The sequence below is a fragment of the Herpailurus yagouaroundi genome, unplaced genomic scaffold, assembly GCF_014898765.1.
Source record: "Herpailurus yagouaroundi ecotype Mexico unplaced genomic scaffold, PumYag 267, whole genome shotgun sequence".
Taxonomy (NCBI): Eukaryota; Metazoa; Chordata; class Mammalia; order Carnivora; family Felidae; genus Herpailurus; species Herpailurus yagouaroundi.
This window is the reverse complement of record NW_024412484.1, coordinates 25,831-43,161: the sequence shown is the minus strand read 5'-3', so window position 1 is coordinate 43,161 and position 17,331 is coordinate 25,831. Positions and strand designations below refer to the sequence as shown.

The window sequence follows — 17,331 nt, the reverse complement described above, 5'->3', positions numbered from 1 at the left end:
GCGCGGCGGACGGGGCGGCGGCGGGCGGCGCGCGGCCCCTTTAAGGCGCGGTCGGGGCGGGTCCGCCGGCGCGGCCCCTTTAAGGCTTGGCCTACGTGGCAGCCGCTGGAGCCGCGGACGAGGAGCGAGGCCGGCCGCCGGGCACTTCCTGTGGAGGCCGCAGCGGGCGCGGGCGCCGACGGGCCGAGCGCCGAGCGAGCGAGCGAGGGAGCGAGCGAGCCGAGCCTCCCGCCGCCGCCATGGGCCAGAACGACCTGATGGGCACGGCCGAGGACTTCGCCGACCAGGTGCGGCCTGCGGCCCGATCGGGCCTCCTGCCCCGGCCCCGAGGCCCCTCCCGCGCGTCCCCTCCGACTCCCCCTCCGGGCCTCGGCCCCGAGCCCTCTGCGCTCCCAGAGTCGGGCCCCCGGCCCCCGAGGGCCGCCCCTGGGTCTGCGCCGCGTCCTCACCCCTCCCGAGCCCGCCGGAGAATCGCGCCCCCTCCCCCAACCGGGGCATTCCCCTCCGGGGCTCGTCGCCTTCCCGACCCGGGGCTCCCCGAAACCCGGCCTGCCCTTGTCGCCGCCTCCCCGCCAGGGCTCCGGGTGGGTTCTCGGGCCCGTGCTTCGGCACCCAGGTCGTGAGCCGCCCCCCTACCCCTACCCCCCCCCCCCCAGCCTGGCCGGCCCCAGGAGGTGAGGGGTGTGAGGGGCTGCCTCGCCCGGTCCCGAGAAGGGAGCCCGAGGCCTGGGGGCTGGGGGGCGCTGCGGGTTTGGGCCGAGTCTGGCTACTGGGGAGCGTTCTCTCCGTATCGAACTGTTGGGGTGGTCCCTGCACGCTTCTCCTTTCACTGGCACTCTTAGGGGGCGGGGTGGGGAGCTGTGATCCTGAACGGGGTTGGTCAGAAAGGAGGCCTGGGGGCCCTCCCAGAGGAAAGGGGGCGCCCTGGTATGTACCCCAACTACGGAAAGCAACCGCACTTTCTTCTGTTACTATTTCCCAGATGTGTTGGACTCATGGGGTCCCTTTGACCCTCCCAGCATTTTCCCTCCCTGTGTGGACTCTGCCCTGGGACTGAATTGGATGGGTATCTATCAGTACACAAACCTGGGAGGAGGGGAAGCCTATCTTCCTGGGTTTTTTTTTTTTTTTTTTTTACTTCCCCGATTTTCTTCTTCCCCGAGTGTACAGGTGGCATTCTGAGCACCGGGGAAGCTCTTGAAACAGGCAGTTGACACAGACCAGATGGGCAGAATCAGATCCTAGATAGGGGAAAGGACGGAGCTTCCTGGCGATTTTCATCAAGCTTTGATTATTTAGTGTACCTTTTAGCTGTAAAAGTGTCCCCTTACGTCTACAGATGAGCAGCCTTATCCCTGCAGGCAGAGCCATGTCTGGCGCACTGGCCATTTCCTTCCCTTGTGCACTTAACGGGTTTGTGGTTTTTGCCTGACTTAAAAGTAGTGAGGTTACATTTTTTATTTTTATGGGGGTGGTATTGAGTAACGAAACTCTGAAGTTTGGGTTTATTGGAAGGCTTGTACGCGTTTGTGTGAGTTAGAAACACAAACGCGTGTGTTCTGATCCGGCATGGGCGAGCTCGACCTTCCCTTGTTCCCCTTGAGGGGTGCCGTCTGTAGTGTGGTCTGGTAGCGGGGTTTCCATTGCACCACTCTCCTGTGAGCTGGCATTTGAGAACCAGCTTGGGGGGGGGGCGGGGAAAGTGTGTCCATTTGAAAAAATAGTTTTTGCTAAGGTCATGATATTGTGTTTAAAGACCTTTTAAAAATCGTATCCTTCATAAACACAATTCATATCAAAAGCTCTCAAGAACCACGTAGGCCTTCCCTGCCCATTTTTCAATGGTTTTAGTGACCCGATTGCATTTCCCCAAGTAGCAACTCCCTGAGAAGATGGCTCCTTTGAGCCACGGGGACCGTGAGAGCTCTGCACACTCACTCTTCAGTCCGGAGAACCCTGATTTTGCAAGTGCATTTCATAACCAAATCTAGATAAAATGTCTCTAACCAAGCTGGTGCCAACTATCCAACGATCAACTTTCCTACAGGAAAAAAAAAAAAAAAGCTCAAAATCTCTATATGTAATCTTCTCTTCTTTTTCTCCCTGCATTTTGTTTAAATCAAAGAAGCAGGATCTTGGAACCTGAAAGGCCCTTCAGGCAGACACACAGTCTGGCTGCACCTAAGTCACTGGTGGGAAAGATGGCCTGCTGGGGCTTCTGGACTGGCCTGGGGCACAGCTCCGGGGGGAACCCCAGACTCTGACCTCAAAGCTAGTGCCACATACTACGAGCTTCCGAGGCCTGGTGTTCTGGCACAAATGGAGGAGAAAGGGCCTGCCTGCATCACAAACACCCAAAGTGGCCCAGGGCTGCGTCTTGTCAGGCAGTGTGGGCTCCTGCCGTCAGTTTATCAGGGCCAGGGCCCACCTTGGTGGTGGCAGCGGACGTCAGAAGACCCCTCCACGCCCTTTTGTGGGTGACTCAGAGGGCAGTGGCCCTCATGCTCTCCAAAACCAAAGTCAGGAGCGTCTTCTGCCCGGGCAGGCTTGGCGCGGGAGGACGTGGGCAGAGTAGAGGGTGCAGAGCCCAAGTGACGGCTTCCTGTGGATAGTAATCTGGCCAGGCTGGGGTGCCGCTTTAACATTTATCCACACGATATTCAAACAAAGCTGCCAATAATAAAAGTGCTGGAGTCCAGGCTTTTAAAATGAAAATGATCTCATTTGAAGGGCGTGGGGGAATATTGTCAAAGTCACTGATCAGTAACACGACAGACCCATTTTTTCAAACCCTGTCTTCAGAAAACGAAAGCAAAACTCAAGTGACAGGTGTTAACCAGAAAATCTAGGTTGCTGGAGTGGGACCTAGAAAGCCTGCGTGTCCCCCAGTAGTTATGATAAGAGACACTAACTCTGGGCCAGGTCCTCCACGCTTAGTACTGTGTTACCCTCTGGACCGCGTGAGGCTGGCCACAGTGCCTCTATCTTCAGGTGTGGAGAGGGCGGTCTTGCATGGAGTGAGGTAGGCTGAAGTTCTGAGTCCACATCTTGGTACCAAAGGCTGGGCTCCTCGCCTCCTGGCTGTCCTGCAGCCTCCCCTTGAGGCCCGCAGAGGTCAGAGCGCAGGGTCAGCTGTCCCGTTCGTTCTGACTGGCCGGCTCATCCAGAGCTACATCTCTGGCATCGGGCTCCTTGCCCCTGGCGGCCAGGAGGCCAGGCGCTTAGAGAAAACGCTGAGCGTGCCCTCTGCAGGAGCTAGGCATTCGGGAGCCATCTGAGACCAGGTCAGGAGGGGCCAGAGACTAACGAACTCAGCAAGCCAAAATTACGTCCGGGTCCTGAAGCCGGTGCTCGCTGCCCTTTGGCAGAGCGTAATTGCAAGCACATCTGCACCAGTAAATGGGAATATTAGCACCTACTGGGTTCGGCCTGACGGCTCATCTGTCACCAGGGTGACAGGTAAGCTGCATGGGGCCTTGCTGCCCCGTGTGGCCTTTGGGGTTTTTACCTGTCTTTTGGCATGATGGAGCCATCCTGGGAGCCTGTGCCCGCAGGAGCTCCCCTGGGCCTCTGGTCCAGCGTTGGGTAGCTCGGATGGCCCGACAGAACGTGAGTGGGCACACCTGCTCCCCGGGTGTTAGGGCTCCGGATTAACCGTGTGTGGACGGCCATTGGGTATGAGTGGGGCTCTCGTAACAGTGATGGGTTCTGAGCATCATTTTCCTGTTCCTCTGCTCTGTGTCCCCCTCCCTGCCAGGGCTTCCTGCCTTGCGCCATCAGGAGTGAGGAGAGAAGGCAAAGAGGGCGCATTCTTTCCTGCTTGCCCTAAGAAGAGCCATCCCGCCTCTTCTGGGGAGCGGGGTGGAGACACGGGGGGCACTGGTCAGCAAGGCTTCTGGAAAGTGAGGCACAGCTGTGTTCTCCTCCATGGGATTTGTTGCTACTCTCCTATGGTTAGGCTCTTAGTCACGTGGATTTCTGGTACGGAAGCCAGGCCATCTCCAGGACCAGTTGACGCTTGTTCCTGTACTCGGAGGTGCAGCGTGAACCCACACAGCAGCACCCCGGGAGACCTGCCGGGGGAGTTCTGGGGTCATGGTGAATGCCCATGTGTGAGTCATCGAACTCTTGCTCTGGCCCTGACTCAGCCTGATGTGAGGGAGGCCGTCTGGCCACAAGTTCTAATCTTCTGGGATGTGGAGGCTTGAAGTGGCCCTTGAGAAGGGCAGCCCCAGTCCCTGCGACCAGATGGTCTCATGCCCTTTTTTGCTTCCTCAGAGTTCCCAACCAAGAATTGCAGACAGCTTTCTGTGCTCAGCTTTCTGAGCCCTTCTGTGCTCAGTCCTCAGAGAAAGTAGCTTTTCTGTGTCATGTGAGAGCTGCAGGTGGCTGTGTGACATGATCACTATTCTCAGAGTTAGGTTTCTTAAACCCCCTCTAAAATCAAAACCATAGCCCTTCGTAAATAAATCCCAACTTTCCGTATTTCATAAGTCACCCAGGTCCTGTCATCGCTTGTGAACCGCACCCTGCTTGACGGTGAGCTTCTTGGAGGTTCCAGTGAAAAGCCTGCCCCACGCAGGCTAACTGTCCTCTCCTGTGGCCTGGCCTGCCCCTGCTTGCTGCCCGCTTCCAGCTTTCCCTCCACGATTCTGTCCCAGGTGTGGCCGTCGTGGGTCTCCGTGTCCCCAGCGGGCATCACCCAGCCCCTGGCCCGCAGGACCTGTTGCACAAGCACGGGACAGGCGACTGCTCCCGGGCTCCCGCGTGCTGCCTGGATGCCTGCTTCAGGGGCTCTTCTCTGCTGTGCCAGGAGGATGCGGTCCCCAGACGCCTGACGTGGATTCAGTGGCCGAGTCTGAACCGCCGTAACCAGCACGCATTCGGAGAATCCGAGTAAAATTGGGTCTGGCCTCGTGTTGAAACAGTTTTTTTTCTTTCCTGTTGAGTCCAAACAGGTGCTTATTAGAGGCTGGCTGGTTTAAAGAGGTTCTGGAGCAGCCTGGCTTGCAAAATACAGCCGACCCGTAGCCTGAACCACATCCAACTTGGAAATAACCTGAATTTTGGCTCCCCCACCCCCACCCCCCCAAAGCACAGAGCTGTCTGTCTCCTCAGCCTGTCTCACGGGGAAGGGAGAGTCTCCCTGTTGCTCTTTAATCCTCTTGACCCAGACACTCAAATTAGGCGTACAGACTCATCACGGAAGCTCTTAAACACTGCCTGTGTCTCTTGGGCCGGGCTGTGGAGCAGAGCGCGTGTTAAGCGGGGTGCTTCATGGTGAGGAGGCTTAGAATGAAGGCCAAGGGCCCGGGCTTGTTTGCTCCTCACTGGTGAGCACAGCAGGCAGCTTTCAGCTCCAGTTTGGAGGCGGGTCAGGACGTGTCCCATGTCTGTCTGCCCCTGCCTTTTGGGGTCAGCCTCCTCTAGAATTGCGCCGCGGCCCCAGTCGTGTCCCTGTGGATTAGACTAGGAGCGACTCTACCGCTGACCCTGCTGGGGCTCACGACAGCATTTGGGCCATGAGGCAGAAGCAGCAGGGCCAGTGGTCAGCTGTCCCTCTACCTCCCGGTCTGATGCGGGGGGGGGGGGTGTGTACCCCGAGTGGACAGACATCCTGTGTGTGCTTTACAGAGACTCCAAAATTTGTAGGGGCGTTAAGGTTCTTTCTTCTTCCCTCTTCTCCTCCGCTTATTCGAGTTGGAAAGAACCTTAGACCCACCTGGTTCATTGTCCAGGCGTCGGTCTCTCCCTGTGACCTCTGCCCCCGCTTCGGCGAGGGTCAAGGGCTGAGCAGGCGTGTACAGAATCGCCACCTTGGGGCTCAGTCAAGCTCGGGAGATTTGGAGAGAAAGGACACCTGGCTTATAAGGGCTTTCTCCCCACTCTCCCTCCCTCCCACAAGTGCCCGCCCGGCTGCCATGGCCCAGCGGAGGGGAGGGGAGGGGAGGGGAGGCGAGGCTTCTCTGCTGACTGAGCCCAAGTCGACAAACTGGAGGTTGATCTCCACAGCCAGAGGCTTGTTACTTGCGGCCGAGAGCATCAGCTGTTTCTAGGACTTGAAAGCAACTTTTCAAAAACGCCAATAATGAACAGACTCTTCAGACACACCTTAGCTGGTCCCAGTAAGGTTTCGCCAGCCCTGAGAGGGGCAGTGATGTTCATTTGACTGTCCCTTTGCGGGGGCCAGGCCCACAGGTGCCCTTTAGACTCGGCTGCCTGACTCGTCACTTCTGTGGGCGGACTTCCCGGAGAACCTGCTCTTACCGTGTGCTGTAGGGTTTCCTTCCCTTTGCATTTAGCTTGGATGGTGGGAAAGAGAAAGTGGCTGCAGGGCACCCGAGTGACATTTGTGTCTCCACCCGATATATGTTTCATAACCACGCCGTCGTTAACGGCACACTTCGCACGGAGCAGGAGGAAGTTCTAAATGTGCTTTCTCTCCCTTTGGTGCTCACCAGTGATTTTCCGAACTGGACTCTTCACTGCTGTTGAGACAGTTGTGCATCCATTTGTTAGCATGTCTTTGTAAAAGACTCCAGAGCCTTCTAGCCATTAGCCACACCAGTTCCATGTGTGTGCTCACCGCTGCCCACCCCACCCTCTCCAGTCCAGGACTCTGGGAGGGACTGGGGGTGTGCACGCGGCTGCCAGAGCCTGGCCTCTTCTCTTACTGCTCGGAGGTTTGGGATAAGCGTAGACACATGAACTTACCGTTGGTCTACCGTGAGGCCCTCCAGGCCTGGGACCCTGGCTGTCCCCTAAGTGGACTGTCTTCTTCAGAGCGTGCTCAGCCCTCTTCCATCTAGAGTGGGTCTGAGCACCATTGGGGGTGTTGGGAGGCCAAGGCTTAGCCATGTGTAGCCGTGTGTGACCGTGTGTGACTGGCAGGCCAAGCCTCAGCGGGCTGTCTCGGGTCCGTGCAGCTCTCAGGGAACCCCTTTCCCCTGTGGGGTGCAGTCTGCCCACTTGTGAAACGAGAGGGTCTCGAGGGAGTGGGCGCGGTTCTGTGGCAGTGTCTGGAGGCGTTTTTGGCCGTCACAGCTGGAGGGGGGCGGCCGATGACATCTGGTGGGTAGAGGCCAGGGGTGCCGCGCGCCCCCCTTTGGTGCCGGTCGGCCTAGGATAAAGACGACTCCGTGCAAATGCCGGGGCGCATGGGAGGGGAGACCGCGGGTGAGCCGGCAGGGCCTCATCGGGGTGATCCTGATCCGCCAGGGCCCTCGCCCGAGCGTCCGCACGGTGTGCCTTGCGTGGGCCCCTCGTTGGGTGACCGTAGTTGGCGCCTGCACGCCTGTGCTGACAGGGCGGAGGCTGTCGCCCTGGGGGTCCGAGCCTGACGGGACGGGCGGGCGCAGAGACACACAGGGCAGCGCGGGGAGCGGCCCTGAGGGTCCCGCAGCCCTCAGCCGGGTCTCTGTGGCCCGCAGTTCCTCCGGGTCACGAAGCAGTACCTGCCCCACGTGGCGCGCCTCTGCCTGATCAGCACGTTCCTGGAGGACGGCGTCCGCATGTGGTTCCAGTGGGGCGAGCAGCGTGACTACATCGACACGACGTGGGGCTGCGGCTACGCGCTGGCCTCCGCCTTTGTGCTCCTCAACCTGCTGGGACAGCTGAGTGAGTGGCCCTGATACGCGCTGGCTGACCTTGTGGGCGGGGACGGCAGGTCACTCGAGGGGCTCCCGAGCGGGTTCCCCCTCCCTGGCGGGTGGGCCGGGCCTGGGCGTTGGTTCTGTGGGCCTTCGGGTGGGTGCTGTGCTCACTGAAGACCGATGACACGGGCCCCGCTCTAAGCGCCTGGACCGGGACGCGGGGGAGACTGGGTGACCCGGGTGGGCTGGAGGGGAGCCAGAGCAGGGGAAACGCAGGGCGTCAGAAAGGATGAATCGGTGGCCGGATTCACGTGGGCTGCAGATCTTCTGCTCCCCGGCCGCTGTCTGCTGGCGGCAGCCCCCCTCCCTGTACATTTTGGGGCCGGAAAGGGGCCTGCGCTTCTCAGTCCGTCCTGTAGCTCCCACGGCAGTTTCCACTGCACCGCCTGCTCCGGAAAACGGCCCATTCCCTGGAGCAAGGGATCCGTTTTCTAGAACGGTATCTTCGATAAGTAAGGTCCCGTTGACTCGTGTGTGGTCCGTGTCTACGATGAATTCTCCCAGGAGTTGCTCTTTTCTCGGGGCGCGTGGCTGGGCCACCAACCGCGCAGGGCTCAGGTGAGGGCGCCAGGTGCCGTGGCGGCGGCCCTCGCCCGGAACTCGCCCGCGGCCCCCTGAGCCTGGCCCTTCTCCTTTCCAGCCGGCTGCATCCTGGTGTTGAGCAGGAACTTCGTGCAGTACGCCTGCTTTGGGCTCTTTGGAATCATAGCGCTGCAGGTACGCGGGGCTGGGTCTCTTCTCTTCCTTGCCGTGCTTGGGGCATAGCTTCCGCAAAGGCGTCTCTGAGGATGCGGCTTCACCCCCTTGTGTCTCTGCCTGGGTCTCCTTTTCTTTCCTGAGAAAACACTGGACTTTCCCGAGTGCAGGCTCAGGAGAGCTGGAGAGGATGGGGCCCCTGAAAAGGTGCCAAGCTCTGGGCGCCCACCTCTTTGCCACCTTCCCGAGTTTCCTCTGATGGGGACAAATGACAGAGTTGGCTGCAGCCAGGACACTGTCTTATCGTTTTACCTCGTGAACACCCAGCTGGCCACATGAGCTGTGTGCACCTGGACCAGAGCTCCCGGGTGCCGTGCCGGCACCTTGCGGGCTGGGTGCTCCCAGGGAACGGTGCTCGTTACGCGGGCCTGGGGTGGTCAGCACAGCTCGAGAAATGCTGAGCCTGTGCTTGAACTCGGAGCTGTCCTGGGCTCCTAAACTGTCCCGTGCACCTTATGTTTACGCTTCTGTGGGAGAGATTGCCTACTGCTGTTCTCAAGAAGTCCCAGTGCGTTTGGAAACGTGAGACTCAAGTTTCTGTCTCTTCTCTGTTCCCTTCAGACGATCGCCTACAGCATCCTGTGGGACTTGAAGTTTTTGATGAGGTACGTGCGCTCCACATGCTGAGCTTGCTTTTCATGTCTGTCGACTCAGTAACTAGCAGTCGGGAGTGAACTTCTTGGGGTCCAAGCACTTGGGAGTCTGTAGGAGGTGTTGGCAGAGGCTCCCTCCCCCAACAACCCCCCACCCGCACCCCGCGACACAGGTGAAAATGAAGCTGTCCCTCCCAACCCCGTTCATGAGGGAGGGAAGGAGGGCCGGAATGGCAGCACTTGCTCACAGGGACCCAGCTGGTCAACAGCAGGGCCAAGGCCGGGCCAGGTTCCGAGTGTGTTCAGGTTAATGTCACTGTTGGGCGGAACAGACCCATCTGTCTTCAGCCGTGGAGCGGCTGTGAGTCCTGTGGACTCACACCCGGCCGGTCCGGCACGGTTTAGAGAGAGGGACCTAAGGGCCCTCCCTTCCTGTGCTCCCGCCGAGGTCTCCCGACCTGGTCTGACGGGCGTGCGTAGTGCCTGCCGAGCCCCGGCAACTCAGCTGGCGTTTCTGTCCTCAGGAATCTGGCCCTGGGAGGAGGCCTGTTGCTGCTCCTGGCGGAATCCCGTTCCGAAGGGAAGAGCATGTTCGCAGGCGTCCCCACCATGCGCGAGAGCTCTCCCAAACAGTACATGCAGCTCGGAGGCAGGGTTCTGCTGGTCTTGATGTTCATGACCCTCCTTCACTTTGATGCCAGCTTCTTCTCGGTAAGCGCTCCTGCCTGCGTATGTGGACCTGGGCTCCTGTCCTTCAGAAAGGGCCCCGATCTCTCTTTCCCGCCTGTGCACGGAGCCTAGTCCAGGGGCTGTTGGAAGGAGTCGGCTTAAAGGAGGCAGACGTCGGATCCTACTAAAAGGAGTAAACACCCAGCAAGCTCTTAGGGGCCCGGAGCTGACAAAGGAAGTCTAGAGTCTCCCTGACCTCACTGGAGGTCCTGGTATCCTGTGTGCCAGCCTCCAGGCGGTCCACCCGGGCTCTTTGCAGACCCTTGGTTCTTTAGCTGCCCACTGCTCGTACCTTTATCACGTGCTGTGTGCACGCCGGGTGTCTCGTCCCCGGGAGCTTTACAATGCCCGTCTTTAGAGCTGGCTGGGCGCCCTGGCCGGGAAAAGCTCCCAGGAGGGGCACCTGGCGCCATGGGAGGGGGGAGCCCGCTCCTAAGAAGTACTGGGGACTACCTGGATGGCTTGGGGGCCCGCAGGCCGGGGCCTGAGTGTGTCCTGGTAAATTGCAGCCTGTTCACCGAAGCCCCTGGCGCCTCCCTCTTTATTCCTCACTTGAATGCACACCCCTGTGTGACATCACCAGGACACATACCGCAGTGACAAGGGCAGTTGGAATATCTCTTCTTCCTCACCTTTTTTTTTTTTCTTACCTTCTAACCTATGCAGATTCTCCAGAACATCGTGGGCACAGCTCTGATGATTTTAGTGGCCATTGGTTTTAAAACCAAGCTGGCTGCTTTGACTCTTGTCGTCTGGCTGTTTGCCATCAACGTGTATTTCAACGCCTTCTGGACCATTCCTGTCTATAAGCCCATGCATGACTTCCTGAAGTACGATTTCTTCCAGACCATGTCGGTGATCGGAGGCCTGCTCCTTGTGGTGGCCCTGGGCCCCGGGGGCGTCTCCATGGACGAGAAGAAGAAAGAGTGGTAACAGACCCCTTCCCTGCCTGGCTGGGACCCGCGGCCATCGAGGACTGGTTCGGGGTGGATTCGACCAAATGCCAGCATTTATGTGTCCTCTTTCCTTCCCTCCCTTGGTAAAGGCACAGATGTTTTGAGAATTTATTTGCAGACACCTGAAATTTGGCGGCTAAATCTGCTCTGGACCCACAGCCTAGTACCCGACCACTGGGGCGGGCTGGCTGGGCACAGCGCCTCCCTCCCCCAGGCACGGCCTCGGCTTCCCACGAGCAGCTTGCTGGGCTGTGGCCGCAGTTCCCGTTTTTGTTTCTGTTTTGTGGGTGGGGGGCCTTCAAGCTGTACTGTGAGCAGATACATTTGTGTATCCTTCAAAGCGGTCTCCCTCTTACTGTTTTTTAAGTTTACGTTTTTAGCTAAAACTAAATGATTTGGGATGGCCCAGCCCAACATCACACAGTCAACGTCCTGGGCGTAAGCCTCGCCCACGGCTCCGAGTTGTCCCCGTGCCGCATTGTAACGCTCGCAGGGACAACGGCATTTGGACCCAAACCCAAAGAACGAAGTGGTGCCAGAGGGGCCACCGAGGCTGCCGTTCACTCGGCACAAAACCGGCTCCGATTGGTGCAGCTCGTTGGGTAGGGGAACCCCCCGGGAGCCTCAGTGGCTCAGGGTGGGAACGGCGGGATTAGAAGTCCCCAGGTGCACCTGGAGCCTGTGGGGACCCCCGCCCTGACCCTGGCCTGGCCATATGCCTGCGCGCTGACTCCCGTGAGGGGCGTGGGAGGAGCAGCAGCCTCGTGGGGCAGGGCAGCGATGAAGCGGGCTCTCAGACCAGTTACCTCACCCCCGGTCTTCACACCGAGCCTGGGCTGCCGCTGTGGGCTCCCGTGGGCTCCGACCTGGCCAAGCGCCCCGCCCGCCTCTCCTTCGGCTGGAGGGACTTTTCCCAAGCTGCGCAGCCGTTGACTTATCACTTTCTCAAGGCTGTTGCTTGCTCAGATTTGTCTTTGCTACGCTGAATGCAGCCCAAATTACTTTTTACGATTTGTGATGCCTTACCGATTGGATCTTAATCCTGTATTTAAAGTTTTCTAACATTGCCTTACACTGCGTTTCTCTTCTTGGGGGTGCACGCGCCTGTTGGCTCTTCCCCACTCGTCCACGCTGTAGCGATTGCCACAAGGGGAGAGTTGGACTCATCTGTGCCTCCCCCAGACCCTCGGGGGGGGGGGGGGGGTGGCAGGCTGACCAAGCTAGAACGAGGACTGCCTGAAGCTGGTCTCTTTTTTCCTGGTTCATGGCTAGATGTGCAAGCCTGAGGGCATCCCTAGGGATGCCGGGGCCAGTCCCGAACCAGGATCCACATTTACCAGCCAGACCAGAGCCAGTGTGGGGCGGGGAAGCTGCCCCACTTTTGCCTCCCAGTGCTCCTAGAGCCTTACTTGGCTCTGCGGCCTGGACCCGCCAGACCTGACGGGAGCAATGGCACCCCTCTCAACACCCCACCTCACGCCCACACCTCAGCCCCAGATGTTCCCAACGCCCGCCCATTTGCAAACGCCTCCGGCTTTGGAAAAGCAACAGATGGAGAGGGCTTTTCTACTTGGCCACCCGGATGCTCGCTGCACAGGGTGGTTTCTGACGCCGTGCGTCCACCTCGGGGCCACCTCTCGGTCCACCCCCTTTCCCATCAGCACAGCACCGCAGTCCCATCAGATGACACTCAGCCACGTCCGTCCCTCCGGTACACCTTTGACAGTTCCAACACCTCTGTTGGTTTGCAGGAATGGTCTGACCCCAGGAGGCCAAGGAGTGTGGTCAGAGGGCACCTTCAATGCTGGAGGAGGTTGCTCGGGCCTCCCCTGGCCCTCGGTGGGCTCGTGCCTGGGACGGGGGTAGATGCCTTTGCAGGAAGGAGAGAAAAATACCATCTACCAGTTGGCTTCGGCAAAACCATTTCTGACAATTTTTTGGCTTTATGTGGGAAATAGGTATAAATCTCATTTTATGCTGTATTTTATATCTTAGTTGTGTTTGGAAACGTTTTGATTTTTGGAAACATCAAAATAAATAACGGCATTTGTTGTATGCAGCGTGATCCTCTGGTGTTGTCCAGCTGGGGTGGGGCCTGACCAGGCCTCTCCTCGGATGCCCAGCGAGCCAGCCGAACCCTCTAGGCTTCGCCGAGGCCCGCTGAGAAGCCACGTCCGGAGAGAATGCTTCCCTCGGGGTCCCTGGGGGCTGCTTCCTGGGGATGGGTAAGGTGGCCCTGATGCCAGTGGCACAGACTCCCGGGGACAGCATACGTGAGCGGATGGAGGGGACCCTGAGACACCCACCCCATCGGCTGAGAGGGCGCACAGCAGGCGGCTTGAAGAGGACCCGGGCTCGAGGACCTGAAGGACTCCGGAAAAGCTTTCCACATGTGCTTTTCTCCGGCAGCCGTTTATTAACCTGACTGTTTAAAAGAGCTGAAGCTCTTGGGTTTACGGTAGTGACGTCTGAACTTCTTCGCTGAGCCCAACTGCCTCTGGAACACGAACACGGAGCTCTGGTTAGTGAGCAATCCCTGTCCTCTCGGAGGGGCACCCCCGAGTCAGGCCAGCTGTCTACCCGTGGCTTCCCTGAAATGCCCCCCCCCCGCCGCCAGCGAGCTCTCGATCTCCTGTAGACCCGAGGGCGACGGAACCTTGGCCACGGCCTAATGAGGCCCTCCCGCGGGGCCCCTGCGGCGTGCACCCTGGAGTCCCCTCGGACGGGCTGCAGAGCCCAGCGTCCGTGCGGCGGCCCCTGGCCCCGTCAGGCCAAAGCAGCCTCGGCTTCTAGTTTACTCCCGAAACGTTAGCTTGGCATTTTATCTGCCACAGAAAGGTTCTTTAAACAGGTTTTGTAAGCAAACGGAGAACCGTCGGCAGGGGAAGCTGCCACTCACCTTCCGGCGCTTGAGGACCGGCTCCTGGTCCCCTCGCGTCTCTTCTCCGCCCCCAGGGCCCGTCTCTGTCAGGCCCCTTGGCCTCTCATCCTCCCCCTCGGTCAGAAAGTCCTCAGTGACGTCCCCGTGTTCAGTCCCTCCCGGGTCCTTTCTGGTGAACACCTCGGCTGAGAGGGACGCAGGGATGGGCAGTTTTAGGTCCGGGTCACCGTCTGCGCGGGGCTGAGGGGGCGCAGCTGGGACCGAGGGCCCGAGCACACGATGTGGGAGGGAAGGAGGCTGGAGCCTGCTGGCTGCAGGCTCAGGACACACTGGACGTCCGGGGGCGGGGGGGCCGGTCCCACTCACGCGGGTACAGGTCTGTCATGCTGTCATCACTGTCACTTGCAGCTGCGCCGTCCTCACCGGACGAAGGTTCCCAGAAGGCTTCTCCCCGGCGAGGCGGCCCGGCGCCGTCCACCTGGTCCTCCCTCCTCCTCCTCCTCCTCTGCAGGAGGCAGGCGGCCACATACTCCGCGCCCTGCTTCTGACACCTTTCATCTGGGAGACGGGCCGGCACGCCGTGTCTGCCCCCCTGTCCTCCGGAGCAGAGACCAGCTCCACTGGGCCCCCCACCCCCCCCCCCCCCCCCCGGTCTGCTGGGTAAAATGTGGTGGCGGGAGGTGCCCTGGCTCAGGTGCCCTGGCTCAGCTCCGAGGAGAGGAGGGGAGGCCGGTGGGGGCGCGGGCGAGGTGTGAGCAGACGCAGAGCTGTGCCGGGCCCCAGCCTGGGCGAGAGCGGAAGCTTGGACGCTGCTGACCCTGCCCGGAACAGGTGGGGGGGCCGCAACGAGGCCTCCACACCGTCTTGTGTACAGAGGCCTTGGGGAGGCCGGACGCCCGGCGTGGCGGACACAGACCGAGCCCCGATGAGGAGCGGGGTGGCACCAAGGGGCCTGGCTGTTGAAGGTGGCCCTCTGTGGGCGGTGCTCTCCTGTCTCAGGGAGGAGGGGGAGGGGACCGGGCCCTGGCCTCTGATGTCCCCCACCGCCAGGCTCTTCTCTCCTGCCTCATCTCTGCCACTCGCTCTGTGGCCCCACACGGCCTCGGGGCCAGCGGACCCTACACCTGGCGTCCCCTCTCAGAACCCCCGGCCAGATTCCCCAGCTGCCGGGCTCTGGCTCCTCTCGGCCGCTGGTCCCGTGAGCCACGCGCTCCAGCATCAGGATGACTCTCTTACTGGGGAAAACCCAGTCCCTCTCTTCCCACCCACACCCAGCAGCCCCCAGGCTCTGTGCCAACGTGGGACCCTTCACGGGTCCTTCACTTTTGCCCGTGGGCGAAGACTGGGCCTCATTTCTTCTTGGGGAAACACAGCCTTCAGAGTTCTCTCCCTCATCTAGCCTCTCTCTCCATACCCAGACCCACTGGCTCTGCCCCACCTGGCCCTCTCTTCCCCGTGGGGCTCCCGCCGGCTCTGTCCCCACCTTCCCTTCAGGAGCACCTGAGAAGCGTCTACCATTTCCTCCTCGACACCTCCGTCCCGACACCACCCCGCCTGCTTCTCCCCCTCCTGGGGCTCTTCGTGTCCCCTCTTCCGCGGCTCTGTGGACGCAAACGCCACTCAGTGTCAGTGGTGTGCATCATCTGAGCACTGGCCCGTGTCTTCAACAGCCACCTTCCCTGACACACGTTGAAGAGAACGCTTCATTTCCCCACAAAGCCCGCGACTCAGATGCCACTCTCGTAAGCACCCCGGTTCTCGGGCCAGGAATCCGGGAGTCACAGCTGACTTCTTCCTCTCCCTCACCTACTGATTCTACCCACAGAACAGCTGCAATCTGTCCACGTCTTCCCTGCCAGCACCCGTAGCCCCGGCCACCGTCCCCTTCAGCTGGCTGCACGGCCGCCAAGGGTCCCCTGCTCCACTCCTTCCCACCCCCCACCCCCGCCCTCAAGGGCCACAGTGACCCTGACGCACACAGTGACTGCCAGTCCCTGCTTCAGTCCTTTGTGGCCTCCAAGACCCCCTGTGTCCTTGTCCCACCTACCTTGCTGACCCCGACCCCACCTTGCGTGGTGTCACAGTGGCCGTCCTTCAGGACCTCCCACAACCAAGTGTTTTTCCGCCCCTAACCTTGCCGGAATCCTTCCTCTAACGGGAGCGCTCTCGCCTCCACTCGCTATGTCCCTAAAGCCTCAGCCCAGAAACCCCGCCTCCCCAGGGCCTCCGCATTAGGCAGCCCTCCTCGACACAAGACCGCCACAGCACTCACAGTTACGTCGGGGCCCACTGCCTGCTTTATCGCAGTCTCCGCCGCCACCCCTCCCCTGGGCTGGGCCGGGCGCACCGCCAGCTACTGCCAAAAGCTGACTGAGACACCACTTCTGCCCTCGAGGGCACTGGTCCTGGAGAAGAGCAGGCATGCACCCGAAATACTTGTAAACTGAGGCAGGCTGCGTCCGCCCACGGCTACTTACATTCACGCAGAGCTCTCTGGTACCGCTGGCCCTGGGTGTGCCTCAGCACATGCTCGGGGACCTTGTTGATGTGCCGCAGGGTGAGTCTGCAGAACAGCTGGTGCCTAGGGGACAGGCAAACGTGGGCTGGCAGGGATGTTCACAAGGGTCTGGACCAGTGGCTCTCCAACCACGGCTGCATCTTGGAATCATTCCCAGAGCCTGGCAAAGAAGTCTCCGAAGCAGACTGGGCATCAAGATTCTTAAAGGCTGGAAAACAATCCCACTCCGCAACGGGGGTGGAGAACCAGTGACCCGGACGGACCGTGACCTCTCGGTGTTTACCTGGAACACACCTGGTCATCAGCATCCGCTCCCGCACAAGGGAATGCAAGTGAAGACCTGGCTTGGCAAAGTCCTAGATGAACAGGAGCATCCCCCGGCCCCCTCCCTTCAACGAGTGCTGTCAACCGTACACGTTCAGCTACACCAAAGTTCTCCTTAAATACGTAGAACTCACCGCATTCAGAGCCTTAGGTGACAAGCCTCAGCTTTACAAAAAGCAAACACGCACCACGGAGAGGGGGCTCACCGGGGAGCTCTAGCCTGCAACCCGGATGTCCAGTCTCCTAACATCTACCTACGAAGGACGGCGCCAAGCCCTCGAGGAGCGCGCAGCCAGCGGGGAGGGGCCGGGGTTCCGAATCCACCTCGCGGCAGCGGCCAGACTCAGCGCTGGGACCTGGCCCCACTCGGGGCCCCTCCCGCAGTACCCGGCCTGCGCCCCCTCCCACGTACGGGTTCTTGGTGCTGGGCACGATGTGCGGCTCGAACTCCGCGTAATCGAAGGCCGCAGAGGCGCTGACCAGCCGCCGGTACTTCTTGCCGCGGGTGTAGACCTGGAGCTCGGGCAGACGGCAGGGCAACTCGTGGCCGGTGAGAGCGCATTTCACCTGCGGGGCGGAGGGCGGGCGAGAGGGTCAGGGGGTGCGGGGGCCGCCCGAGCAGGTCCGCACCTCCTCCTCCGGCCCCGCGGACCTTAGCGGCGCCGGGCTCCAGCCGCAGACTCGGGTGATCGCGGAGGAAGGCGAGCACTTCGGCCGGCGGCTCGCTCATGGCTCGGCCGCCCTCGGGGGCTGGAAGCCGGCGCCGCTCGCACCACGTGGGCCGGGGGCGGGGCTCGGCGGCGCCCCGGAAGCAGACGCCTCTCGTCCCGGAAGCGCCGGCGGGGCGGGGAGATGGCGATGGCGGCGGCGGCGGCGGCGGCGGTGCGGTGGCCGAGCCGCCGGCCGAAGTGCTCGCCTTCCT

At 60.6% G+C, this 17,331-nt stretch overlaps 2 protein-coding genes across 2 annotated transcripts; one reads left to right on the top strand and one right to left on the bottom strand.

Annotated features, from left to right (window-relative positions):
- The first annotated feature begins 98 nt into the window (after positions 1–98).
- Positions 99–12,741, top strand: SURF4 (surfeit 4). Its single transcript, XM_040461502.1, has 6 exons — positions 99–287; positions 7,431–7,617; positions 8,293–8,369; positions 8,970–9,013; positions 9,526–9,712; positions 10,397–12,741. The coding sequence occupies exons 1-6, from the start codon at positions 240–242 to the stop codon at positions 10,661–10,663; spliced, it is 810 nt and encodes a 269-aa protein (XP_040317436.1). The 5' UTR covers positions 99–239; the 3' UTR covers positions 10,664–12,741.
- Positions 12,669–17,184, bottom strand: SURF2 (surfeit 2). The gene is made up of 6 exons (XM_040461506.1): positions 17,062–17,184; positions 16,822–16,976; positions 16,045–16,148; positions 13,934–14,125; positions 13,586–13,752; positions 12,669–13,183 (listed from the first exon to the last, which is right to left on the bottom strand). The coding sequence occupies exons 1-6, from the start codon at positions 17,137–17,139 to the stop codon at positions 13,103–13,105; spliced, it is 777 nt and encodes a 258-aa protein (XP_040317440.1). The 5' UTR covers positions 17,140–17,184; the 3' UTR covers positions 12,669–13,102.
- Positions 17,185–17,331: the final 147 nt, after the last annotated feature.

Bases quoted from the DNA above. Each gene is read 5' to 3' on its own strand.
- SURF2 (XM_040461506.1), bottom strand. From the start codon at position 17,139: ATGAGCGAGCCGCCGGCCGAAGTGCTCGCCTTCCTCCGCGATCACCCG. The intron at 16,977-17,061 runs GTCCGCGGGGCC...TCCGCCCCGCAG, and splicing joins TGGAGCCCGGCGCCGCTAAG to GTGAAATGCGCTCTCACCGG. The intron at 16,149-16,821 runs GTACGTGGGAGG...CCTGTCCCCTAG, and splicing joins GTGCCCAGCACCAAGAACCC to GCACCAGCTGTTCTGCAGAC.
- SURF4 (XM_040461502.1), top strand. From the start codon at position 240: ATGGGCCAGAACGACCTGATGGGCACGGCCGAGGACTTCGCCGACCAG. The intron at 9,014-9,525 runs GTACGTGCGCTC...TTCTGTCCTCAG, and splicing joins GACTTGAAGTTTTTGATGAG to GAATCTGGCCCTGGGAGGAG. The intron at 9,713-10,396 runs GTAAGCGCTCCT...TAACCTATGCAG, and splicing joins TTGATGCCAGCTTCTTCTCG to ATTCTCCAGAACATCGTGGG.